General features: G+C 45.5%; 2 protein-coding genes across 3 annotated transcripts in view; one reads left to right on the top strand and one right to left on the bottom strand.

The window, feature by feature from the left end:
- The window catches only part of LOC119507776, a 387,511-nt gene that overhangs the window by 93,169 nt on the left and 281,851 nt on the right, over nt 1–12,491 (bottom strand). Inside the window, exon 8 of the mRNA XM_037800927.1 lies at nt 8,106–8,347. The gene's annotated coding sequence lies outside the window, so the exon portion shown is untranslated. The remainder of the gene's footprint in view (nt 1–8,105; nt 8,348–12,491) is intronic.
- The window catches only part of FGF1 (fibroblast growth factor 1), a 101,520-nt gene that overhangs the window by 77,719 nt on the left and 11,310 nt on the right, over nt 1–12,491 (top strand). For both annotated transcript variants that reach the window (XM_037801462.1, XM_037801463.1), the window contains one exon: nt 5,557–5,759. In XM_037801462.1, coding sequence (XP_037657390.1) covers nt 5,591–5,759 — 169 coding nt within the window. In that variant the 5' untranslated portion in view covers nt 5,557–5,590. The remainder of the gene's footprint in view (nt 1–5,556; nt 5,760–12,491) is intronic.

Below are 12,491 nucleotides of genomic sequence, written 5' to 3'. Positions count from 1 at the left end.
AGGCTAGGGATCCGGAAGGTGGAGCAGACTGGCTCCAAACTGCCCTAGGGAGGGGATCTGTAATGCTGCCAGGAACTTCTTACCCAGTTCCCAGAGTTGTGCTTCCTAACCAGACCTCCAAATGCAGCCTTTGAACTGTCCCCCACAGCTCTGTGGAAGCATGGCATCTTATAGTCTCCTTAGCCACCTCTGTGCAGGGCAGGGTGGAACAATGGCTACCCTTAAACCTGGGCCCCCAGCGATCCAAAGTCACGAATCACAAGCTGTAATCACAATCCAAATGTCCATACAGATCCATACAATGAATAAAAGGAGCAACTACGGACACATACAACCACATGGATGAATTGCAAGAATATTAAGTTGAGTGAAAGAAACCAGATGCAAAAGCGTATATTCTGTGTGATTTCATTTATATGAAGTCTAAGAATAGGCCAGACTAATCAGTGGTAATAAAAATCTGAAGAATGGTTGTTTTTTGGGAGAAGGCTTTCAATTTGGAAAAGGCATCCCAAACTTTTGAGGTGATGAAAATGTTCCATATCTTGCTCAGGGAGCTGGTTTCTTGGGTGTAGAATTGTCAAAACTCACTAAACTGTGTACTTAATATAGGTGCATTCTATTGTACGTAAAGTATATTTTTAAAAAACATAAAATTTTATAAAGATAAAAAAAAAAAGTCTGTGATCAGCAATCAGCCGTGCCCACCCCTGATTTTGGGGAAGTGGATTTTTGCGTCCTTTTCTGTCACAAGCGAGCTAGCCAGTGGCTGTACCCCAAGGTGGCCTGCTGCAAGAGAGGGGGATGCGCACCAGCAACCGCCACATGGAGAGAGCAATGTCCCTTCTAGTCCTCACCGTAATTTACCAGCCTCTTCCTCCCGCTCTTCCCTGGATGCTGTACAGTGTTCTATTGGACTCCGGAGTTTCAAAATAGTTGTTTCAGATAGTTCCTGCATGTTTAATAGTTGTTCTAGTGGAGGGACTGATTCCCGGAGCTTCTACTCCTCCATTTTCCAAAAATCTCCATAGAATTTTATTTATTCCACCTCATCTTCCCCATCCCACCCCACCCCCCAGTTACTGATTGAAACTAGTACATTCTATTTGTTTTCTTTAAGTAGTTACCCTTAACATTTAACATGCATATTTGATGTAACACAATCTAAGGTTAATTAATATCTCTGAGGAGGAGGTAAGGCTTTTGGATGATGCCTTAGGGGCAAGGAGAAAAGACTCAGAATACATTTGGGACTGAGGGCGAGTCCAGTTTTATATAAGCTGGGTTTGAGGACACATATCCAATAACACCTTAACAAATGCCTACACAGATAACTTCCGTGGCTTTATACGCTTTCCCCAAAGTCTTCCTTTATAGGCATTCTGCATTGCTTACACGGTGACAGGGGTTAAAAACAGGAACAAAAATAAGCATTAGTGTCTGCCTTCTCTTGATAGAACCACAAGTCTTTCCTTCTAGCTTAGTCACTAGGGCCAAGCAGAGCACAAATGCCTCATAAAAATAACAGGCTTCACAAATGCCACTTCAATAACTGCTGATAAGCTGAGAACTGAGTCTGAAATGATGACCTGGATTTTCTTTCACATAACCATGGGCTTACCTTGCCTTTACCAGGTTCTCTGCCATGTCTGTAGCTTAATTAATGGAGGCAAAGGCGGGGGAGGGGGGCAGGGAGGCTTTGCTAATTTCTGCTAAATATGGAAGGGAATGAACAACTCTATTTTAGAACCAGATGAAAATTATTTTAAATTAAGCATTTAATTTAAATGCTGATCTAGACCACCACAGGCCTCAACACAACCAATTATCATATCTCCTTCTTAGGTCAGGTCACCTTTTTGTACTTTTCAAGTGATGTTGTGAATATTGTGCCCATTTCACTCTTCAGGTAGGCAAGGTGGGGGTTATTAGAGGAAACACCTCAGGAGGGGTGAATGCCTTGTCCAGGTTCCTGGAGCCGACGTGCACACTGTGGAGACTGTGCCATGGTGCTCACGCCCCAAACTGAAAAGCGGCTGATCCATCCCTGGGCAAGAGGATCCACTTAACATCCCGCTCATGTGTTCCCTTCCAGAGGCTACAGCTGACAAGACACATCAGCAGCTGTTCCAAAAGGGTTGGTGTACTTCTCACTTTGGTGTCACTGATAAATCAAGAAAATCTTTTCTGGCTTTCCCAGAATCTCACCAGTGCCCTAAGTCTCAGAGGGCCAGGCTTAGCACACACCACTGATATCCTGGGGCTTGATCTTCTCCATCTCCCAACAAACTCAGACAACTCCCTCCCCTGACAGCCAGCAAAAAGATAGTAGTTACTAGCAGCAGGGCTTATGCATTTCCACCACACTTAATGCCTAGCTAATGGACCCATTCATTAGAGCAACTGGTGTAAATCTCAAGGGCCTGTGAAAGGTTGCTGCCTCATGGTTTTACGGCATCGGGTACTTCCTTTATTTCTATCCTTTAATAAGGACTGGATTGGCAGGGGACTTTGTACCAACCACCTCTTAAAATATAAGCAAATTATAAATGAAGTTAAAAATAAGGGTTTTTCAGGCCCCTGGGGTTTCCTTCAGCAACAAAAAGCAATTTCATGTTTTGGTATGTTTCACCTGATGCAGACATCCCACGGCCACAATCTGTCAGCTTCATACTGACTCCTTATTTTCGGGGGTTAACATGTCCCCTTCAGGTTTCTGCCTACGAATCTGAACTGAAACGGATTAGGGGAGCAATCTGAAGTCAGCCAGGAAGGAATTCTCCCCACCCTCCTGACCAACTCTCCTACTGGAGAAGGTGCGGGAGCAGGCAGAGAGTGGAGTCATGGCCTCATAAAACCACTGTCTGCACAGCAATCAGGAGTGAAGTGATGCCTGAGACCTGCTGAGCTCTGGCTAAGGTCGTGGAGCAGGTGAGAGCACAGCTGTGATGAAGCTCAGGCTGTGTAGCTTACACACACAGTTGTATGTGAGTGTTAGGACAATACTTGGCCAGAGCTAGTGCCTCCCACCTCAGCCAGCCTTCTGGCGCATCTGTTCCCCTTCATTCCAGTGCAAGGAAGAAGGAATATAAATCTTTGCCCAACACTTAGGCACCCTCTTGATGGAGATTCCCTGCTAGCTGGATCTAGAAAGAAAACCATCCTTAACCTGCAATTGCTGCACAATCAGAGGCAAACGGGACCTCCATTTGAGGAAACCCAGAGATGACAAGAGAGTTATGCTCACCTAAAATTGTCAATGTAAGTGACTGTCAGGTAAATGGCAACCACTAGTATATAATTATTGTCTCCTGTACCAAGAACTTAACAAGTGCATGGAAAGATAAGTGACAGAATAAGTATTATTTATTACCTCTTAGTTATATTTTAAGAAAGGGAGATCACAACAACTTTAATGCACTAATGGAGAGGTGATGGCTGAGGATAACCATGTCTGGAAGAGCCAAATTGCTTTATGTCGAAAGGGGAGTGGAGTGAGGGACTGGAGTGCGAGGGAGATTTGGAGGCTGGATGGAGAGAGGGCTGGGGGAGAGACAGAGTGAGAGAGATAGAGGTGGGCACAGAAAGACTTAAGACCTGTGGGTGTAAAGAAGGGTTTGGAAGACATAAGATCTGGATGGGGAAATGCAGCAGGTGAACTTCTCTGCAGTCTTCCCTGTGAAATCAATGCAAATAAATGAATTCCCTGTTACTGTATTATGTGAAAATAGCTGGACAGAGTCTTAATGTAAGTGGAGGGTATGTTTGGAAGGTCCCAGTTTAATATAGTTTACACAGTATAGGCAAAATTCTCTTTGAAGGTTCCTTGGAGAGGCTCAAGCAGTGGCTGAAACTGAAGCCAGTGAGTAGCCCAGGTGGCTGCAGATTGGGAGAGACGGGCCAGAAACAAGAAAATACTGGGAGTAGGAAATGAAAGGCAGCTTCCAACATGGACCCTGATTCCAAAGTCACAAAGGTGGGTTTATGGTTTATGACGGAGTTGCTCTCCACGTGGGCAGCTCCACGAGGATGCTGCGGGGATGGCGGGTTGCAGGTGCAGGGCGATGCAGAGGGGCAGATGGTTCCCTGTGAAACTGGAGGGGTTTCTCCTGGGAGATGAGGAGAGTGCTCTTCCCGGTTGGCATGAGGGCAAAAGTGGAGGCTGTTGGTTGTGATAACCAACATCTGGGCCACAAAATGAATAACAAGGAATGACGAGCTTATGGGGGCAGATGACTTAACCTTTTCATGGTGATAAAGGTCAAGGGCTTTGTTTTTACAGACTCGTATTTGAGGCACAGCTGCAGCCTTTGTTAGCTGTTGACCTTGCCCAGGCCAATTAACATCTCTAAGCTGTGGTTTCATTAGATGCAGAATTGGCATAATATTAGTGTTCGCCTTGGAGGGTTACCAGGAGGATTCCATGGGTTAATTAATTTGTAGCACAGAACGTGTTAATGATGATGATGAGCACTGAAATATAAGATCACTTGATAACTGGTATGTACAATCAGCACCGATTCATGTTTACAAAGAGGAGCTCCCAAGTTAGTTTCTTAGTCTCTTTTTGGCTTCTTTCTTGAATAGGCGTTTTGTGCACCAGCACTTTATGCTCTTAAGTGGTGGGGCAAGTAGATGCTTTAAAATTCTAAGGTTTATTGGTTTTGTTTTTTCATCCTTAGAAGTAGAGTTGATGCATTTTTATACGACTAGTATAAATTTGGATACAGTGGGTGTGTACAATGCTAGAGGATTATAACACTATACAGTGCTTTTTATGTCGCAATAAGTATGCCTCATCCTAGAAAACAATTAGGATGAAGACAGCCTTTAGGCAAGACCCATCTTCTCTGTGATATGAGATGTGGAAAGCTGTGGAGGCAGGCAGTAACCAGACATATCCTTCATAATGATCGGTCTCAGAGCATTTCCTTCACTACAGGGTTTGCCCTTAAAAGAACCCCACCTAAGACCCTTAAGAGCTGCTTATTCCAGTTCCCACCAGCATATCCGGAGTGTTTCCTTTACATATTAACCCTCTGCCGTCCCTGCTGTGGGAATTCCTGTGCCTTTGCCTAAGGACCTGAAGGCTAGGCTGTGCTATCTGCTACCCACCGGCCTCGCAGGACCCAGTCAAAACAGTGTGAGGGTGGAGGGCAAAACCTCAGTCCCGGCCTCTCGGCTTTTGTGGGTTTCAGCCAGACCCCAGGTGTTATTTTAGTGCAGCTTTGGTGTTTAATTTGAGGATGTGTGTGGATCAGGAGGGACCAAAACATTGTTTTTTTTTCCCCTTGGCAAAATGATTAAATTTGAAGTTCTAAAAAATGCACAGCTTGGTCCAGAGCTGTGTCCAATTGGCAACTGGGAAATGCCTTGAGAATCCCTCCCACCCCGGGACCCTCCTTCCTCACAGCCCGTTTGCTGTGGGCATCACCTCGGCAGTCTGTGGTTAGTGACTAACCAGAAGCCCTGAGCCCTGAGGCTCTCCTGCCCTTTCTGAAAGTGTATGTTGTACCTTTGGAAGAACATTCTATGGGATTGTTTAATTTCTTACAGTCTTGAAAGGGCCACAACCGGGAGCTACTGAGCCATGGCTGAAGGGGAAATCACAACCTTCACAGCTCTGATGGAGAAGTTTAACCTGCCACCAGGGAATTACATGAAGCCCAAACTCCTCTACTGTAGCAACGGGGGCCACTTCTTGAGGATCCTTCCAGACGGCACGGTGGATGGGACAAGGGACAGGAGCGACCTGCACAGTAAGCACTCATCTCTACTGTAGCCCTCGGCTTTCTGCTGCCTTCCTCCGTCAAGGATGGGAGAAGGGAGGGTATCTAAGTACCGGTACCCTGTGCTCCGAGGTCCTCTTCAGGAACAACTCCCTCAGGGGCAAGGGTTACACAAAATGTGTAGAGGGTCTGGGTGCAGAAAATAGGGAGTGATGGGGCCTTTGGCCTACCTAAAAGTGTTCTATTTCAAGTTTTTAAAGGACTCTGCTGACCAAACAAAACTGCTTTGAGGTCAGATTTGGCTGCCAGTGTTCAATGCCTCTGTGTTTTCCCAGGTTTCTGTAACTAGCTAAAGGTCTGGCCCCTAAGGCTGGGGAGGGCCCTGCTTGCTCCACGATGGAAAGAGCCAGATGGGTCAGGGGTGGTAAATCCTGCACGAAAATGTGGGCTCAATTTCAAGTGAACTGACTCTCCAGGTTATGTTTCTATAGGGCTTGATTTGTGAAATCCTAGTTCATAATCGTAGTCTTACACATCATAAATTATGCAACTCTTGCTCTGCATATCATGCAGATGTGGTTGTGGTAACCAGGAAGGGTAAAGTCATTCTCCAGACCCTATAGCAACTGGAGAGCAGGAATGATTCGAGCCAAATGCTGAAACATCTCTTGCAGACCTTCCTGCAAGCCAACCTCTCAGATGATGTTGATAAATGAAGGTATGACTAGAGAAAAGAATCTTCTGGATTACCTAAGTCTAAAAATCTCTTCCTTTTGCTTTAGTACTTCTGGTGGTGGGGTGTATGTTTGATATTCAGTTTCTGTGTCCTACTGTGATATTATCAGAGATTCCCTGAGTTCCATTGAGGCACTGGGTATTTTAAAGAAGTCAAAAGTCCAATCTGGTCCCAATTTAGAGGGTCAACAATCTAAAAAGTCAAGTGTGTCACAAATTAAGGGAAGGAAAGTGTAAGTAAAATCAGGAGGCATGAAATAGCCCAGGTAGCAGGTAAGGTCTTGTAAAACTGATTTTAAAATGGAATGCAAACCATTGCTCGTGTTGTGGTAGTTTATATTCTGGATAGTTGTAATTATTCGTGGAATATGCATCAAAGGTTGCAGGCTTTAAGTACAAATGACCACCTCGATGGTGTTCACCATCTCCCTGTAGTGGAAACAGGCATAAGCAGAGCAGGTGGTTGTCCCTTCCCATTCCCACCCTCCCCATCACACAGATTGGCGAGGCAGGGAGCAGGAAGGACAAAGCTGGGTTTGCAGGTGCAGAATTAATTTTCTTCTTTTTTTTTTTTTTTTGCTTTGTTTGGATGGCTTGTCTTCAAATGTGTCTGCTGAATGCCTTATATTCAATGAAAAATAGGTACAAGAGTGAGGCAAAAAAAGAGACTAACTCCTCAAACACACATATAAGCAACATTTACTCAAATAAATGGACTAGTTGTAATCCATTGTGTCAGTCAATGGTACACAATTCACACGATCTGCTCCACCATAACACAAGGAAAAGAAGTTTTAGTTCTTTTGGGTTTGCAACATTTCTTATGTCTTATTTACTAATTTTCTTATCCAATGGAGACTTTTCTCTGGTCCTCAGGATCCCAGCGGAAAGGCAACATGGCATTAGCTTTTCTGAGAAACCCTAAATTCTAGGGTAACAAGAGGCTACAGTTACTGGAATTTCTGTACAAATGGCACCTGATGTCTCTATTCTCATTCCATCATTAACATTACAGATTGTGCTCTGGGTATGTGACATCTAGCTGACTTCTGAATTGTGCCGATTCAGCCACCTGACCTAAGATGTCAGGGACGCTTGGAATGCAGTGGGATATAGCCATAGTGTGTGTGAGGATGTCTGCATCCAAGTCATGCTGGAGTCATTGTTTACTAAGTGAATTTGGGCAAATTACTTAACCTCTCTGGCCTCACTTTCCTCACTTGTAAAACAATATTGCCTGCTTCACAGCTTTCTTGGGGGGGGCTTAAATGAGATAATGCAGGGAATGTTCTTGGCACAGTGTCTGGGCCAGAGTAAGAGTTCAACACGTTGGTTAATGTTGCTGTTCCCACCACCACTATCATCACCACCATCAAGATGTCCATATATTCCACTCAGTATGGAAAGAGGGCAGAGTAGCTAAGGACCTTCCATGGTCTTCTCTTCTATACTACCGCCTCCAGGAACACCAAGGTCTAGCTTCAGGGCCTTTCGCCAACATTCAGCATTGTTGTTGGCCATTTGCTTACTCTTGTGTTAAGAACAGAAGTCAGTGAGGGCAGAAATTAGAATGAATAGGGTGGTGGGCAGAAATTCAGCCCTGCACCTGTCAATACCAGGAGAAATGGATAATCCACCTACCTTCTGCAGAGTCAGCTGCTCTAGATTTAGAGTCAGAAACCCTGTGTTCATATTCCTGCTGTCCACTTTCTAGTTGGAGGAGCACTGGACAGTTAACATTCTCTCCGTCTTGCACAAAAGGAGCTTCAAGTCCACCAGCCCCATGACCTTCCAGTCATCCTGACACTCCTGTGTAGAAATTCAGATGTCTCCAGTGTTCCCAGCTGGAATCCTTTAATCCCACTGAGCCTCAGTTTCCTCACCTGTGGAATGGGAAGAACAGCACTGCCCTGTGTGCCTCACAAGGCAGCAGCCTACTGTGTGAGCCACTCAGGGAGGTTCCTACTGGACCTGCAGGCACCCACCGAACGAGGTTCCGTCGCCCTCTTCTGCCCAGTGGCGGTACTGCCGCAAGTTCTTCTGAATTGTTCAGGAAAGGAATCAACCTTAGACGGGCAGGGGTGGATGCTCCCGGGATAACTGGGATTCGCAAAGCCTGTTGAGAGGATGGGCTGTAATCCTTGATCATTAGTTTGGAACGTGATTAGAAAGTGAGGTGCCAAGTAGACAGTCACACTCTAAGATTCCCTTCACTATGAGCATTTCTAAAAGCCAATCAAATATTTAAATAAAGCTACCTCAATCATGCAAGACAGAACTGTTTGCCTTTGAGCTCTACAGGGCAAAGTCACTCCTTTCACAGCTTCTTTGTCCCCAACCAGTTGATCTGCCCTGGGCAAAACTGAGAAGTTTTCAAAAGCTGTCTTCTCATACCCTTGGGAGAATCCACTTCCAAGGACCAGCGGGCCTTCCTCATAGTGATATAATCGTAGGCTTGTGCATGTGCCTCGGTAATATGGGTTTGAGTAAAATGTCTCTGCTGATGGGGCTTTCTGGCCCATGGAGAAGATGGTTTTGATTTGTCCCTTCACAACTCCACAAAGCATGGCTGTAGGTCTTACGGTAAGATTGTGGTGACATTTGCTAGGCAAAATCAGAGAGCAAGAGCTGCAGCACCTGGGGGACCAGGGGCGGGGTGGGGAGGACAGGGTTGGAGAGGATGTATGTCGACTCCCAGGGTAATTGGTGGTGTCACCATGAGAGGGAGATTCCCAGAAGAGGCTCAGCTGCAGGGGAACCTGATCAGCTCCATTTTGGACACAGAGCATTTGAGGGGTGCCTTGTGTACAGGGCAGCTCTCCTTGCACGGTTATTTGCATGGTTATTTAATGTTTTTTTCTCTCCCACTGGGTTCTCTGAGGACAAGGGCATTGTCCCTTATCATTCAACACCGTAATTTTCATGTCTAGCCTACTGCCTGTTACTTGGTAAAATGTTCAGTAAACATTAGTTCCAAACTAATGGCCAAGGATTACAGCCCATTTCCTCACCAGGCTTTGCAAATCCCAGTTATCCAGGGAGCATCCATCAGCAGATAAATTCAAATAAAATAATACATTCAATAAATATCTGTAGAGCACCTGATATTTGACAGGCATTGCATTAGACTCTTTCATTTCCACCTAACCACAACCCCTAGAAGTTATTCATTATCATCACTCTGAGAACACTGATGCCGACAGGGCATGTGACCAGCTATTAACTGGGAGACCTTGGCACAGACCCAACTTGTCTGCTTCCAAGATGAAGGTTCTTTCTATAGCTGTACCATCACTATGATGGTGGTTTCACCCCAAAAAATGAAATCAAGAAACCTATTGGACCCACACAGCCTGTCCTGGGAGTCAGGTGGGTGCAGGCCCAGGTTCCATCGCCACTGTGTCACTTTGGAAAAGTTACTTTTCCTCGATGTGCCTCAGTTTCCTTGTTCTTAAAACACGGATGACAATGATACCCACCTCACAGGAAAATTGGGGTTTTAAGTGTAATAATGCTTGTAAACGTGTTTAGCACCCTGCCAGGTACATACTAAAAATGGTAGTTGCTATCATCATCGTCATCATCATCATCATCACCTTATGGTCCGAGTCAGTTCAGTTAATGCTACGATGGCTCACCAAGCTGAGGATGAGTCTTCTTCAGGTTCTCTGTGGCTATCTGGGTTTGGTGCTCTCGAGGCCTGGCATGAGGGTGTAATGTGCTCAGGCCCTGGCTCAGCAAGCCTTGCCCTGTCAGACCCTCCCACAGAACAAGCCATCTTGGCCAGAGGCAAGGAGGAGCTCCACGTTTGACTCTGATCTTTCTGCTGGAGTTTCCCCCTGTTGAAGGGTGGCCATGACTTATTCCTCAATGAAATTAACAACTGGGAAAATAACTGAAAAATAATAGCCAGAGCTCACCGAGGCCTGAAATCTGCAGCCTCCACCTGGTACCTGTCTCACTGAGCACATGCAGGCCATGTGGGGAGCTGGATTATCAGCCCCTCCCACCACACGAGTGGAAAGGTACCTGAGAAAAGTGTGTGCCAATCGAATATTTACAAATCAAACCACATCTAATTGCACTGGGGAAGTTCACGGGCCAAAAGAACCCCATTTTGCAGCCCTTTATAAAGGGCAGGCTCCTCCTCTGCTGTGAAAGCCCTCCCTCCCCTTTGTTTTGAGACCCCCGTAAGTACTGCTTCCCGCTTGTTCTCAAATGAACAAGACAGGCAGTATTGGATCCTATTGTCAGAAGTCAGAGAGGGAGAGGGAGGTTTTAGGGCAGGAACGTTCTCCCAGAGGGCAGCCCTCACGGGGCGTGGTAACCTAGGTCCTGGGTGATGCAGAAGGACTCCCTGCCCCCTTCCCCAAAATCCTTCATCTCATTATACAGAGGGGATTTTTATACATAAAGTTGTTTTTTTGTTTAATATCATACAGTCCCTGGACAATATAAAAATCTTCCAGGTTACCTTTTTTAGGCCCTTAAGGAGAGGCAGACACCTTTACAGGTTCTAAGAAAAGTCTTCTTCGTATATATATTCCAAACCACTGGAATTTTTTTCCCAAATGCAATTTTTCTTCTTCTCTATCTTTCTCTAATGTTGCACAGAGCCCGGTTTGTGGCTACGTTTTAATTATAAATGCCACTGACATAAAACAACCTCACCAAGTTCTGAATGAGGCTGACCTCACTTTGGGTAAACACAGCAAAGGACAGGAAGTCTCCAACCCAGAATAAACCAGGCACGTAGTCCCTTTTGGCCTCTCTGAGAGAAGAAATGGAAAGTAGACCTACAGGCCACGGACATGCTACGGAAGCAGAACCTCCCTCTCCCCGCATTTCCCCCCCACTGAAGGCACCAGTTGTAACCTTATTTTTAAAGAATTCCTGAGAGATGCTAAGGTGGCTTGGTGCTCAGAAATGGGGCGCAGTACCCCAAAGCTCACTGCTCTTGGCTTTGGCAGGCTCTTAACTCCATTTCCTTCTTTCTGTCCTTGGAAAATAAGGGATCACGTGTCTTACCACAAATAAACCACTTCTAAGACCTAATGGAAAGGCTTTGGGGAGCAGAGGAGAAAAACCAGAGATATAAAATTATAGTCTCTCAAAAAAAAGGTACAGACACTTGGGGGCTGGTACATTCCATCAAAAACACTGGGTTCCCCTTTACGACTAAGTACATAGGGTTCCAGGAAGGGGTTCAAAAGTTGATCATAGGGACAAGGTAGATATGGGATCTGCACAAGTGATTTCTATACATTTCATTATTTGACATTTATTTTAGGTAAGTGGGCCATTCCCAAACCACCGCACCCCAATGCATTCCTAATAAAGGAGCAGAACTCTGGATGATAATGGGGACATGTGTCGTCACAGATCCACTAAGCAAACACTTTCAAGCCTCCTCTGGCACATTTTTACAATGTTTTACACATTTGAATTTCTCTAAGAAATTTATATCTATCACAACAGCACCTTTTAAAAAGTTGCTTTCCATTTCTTCGGTTAAGTCAAAAATTGCTGACCCCATTTCAGAATTGGGGAAAAAATAAGTATGTTATGAACAAATGTATTTGTCTCATTTTACTAAAAAGTACTTGCCCCTTCCTCTTTGGGCGCCTTTATACCCACTGAACCCCCTGCTCATAGATGAGAAGCCCTAAATTTCCTGTGTGGGATAAAGAGGAGAAACGCCTCTTCCTTTGCTCTGGGTGCTAAGTCAGGTGGAGGGGGTTGGAAAAGGGAACTGAATGGACAAGACGTGGCTTTAGGTCCCTTTGCCCCTCTCCTGCCTCCCTAGTTTTCCTGATTCCCCGTCTGCCCCCAAGAATACCCACCTTTATGCTCAAGTCTAGATGCTACCTGGGGGCAGGACTGAGCTGGGTCACACAGCAGCACAAGGGTCAGAGGAGCACAACCGGGAGCTCGGGCAGCTCTGCATGTTTGCACATTGACTGACAACCCTGCTTTAAACATCAACTACCCCACCCCCACCCCCTTAAACGTACAAAGGGTAATTCA

The sequence above is a fragment of the Choloepus didactylus genome, chromosome 13 (assembly GCF_015220235.1).
Source record: "Choloepus didactylus isolate mChoDid1 chromosome 13, mChoDid1.pri, whole genome shotgun sequence".
NCBI lineage: Eukaryota > Metazoa > Chordata > Mammalia > Pilosa > Megalonychidae > Choloepus > Choloepus didactylus.
The sequence above is the reverse complement of the archived record's forward strand: the minus strand, read 5'-3'. Positions and strand labels throughout refer to the sequence as shown.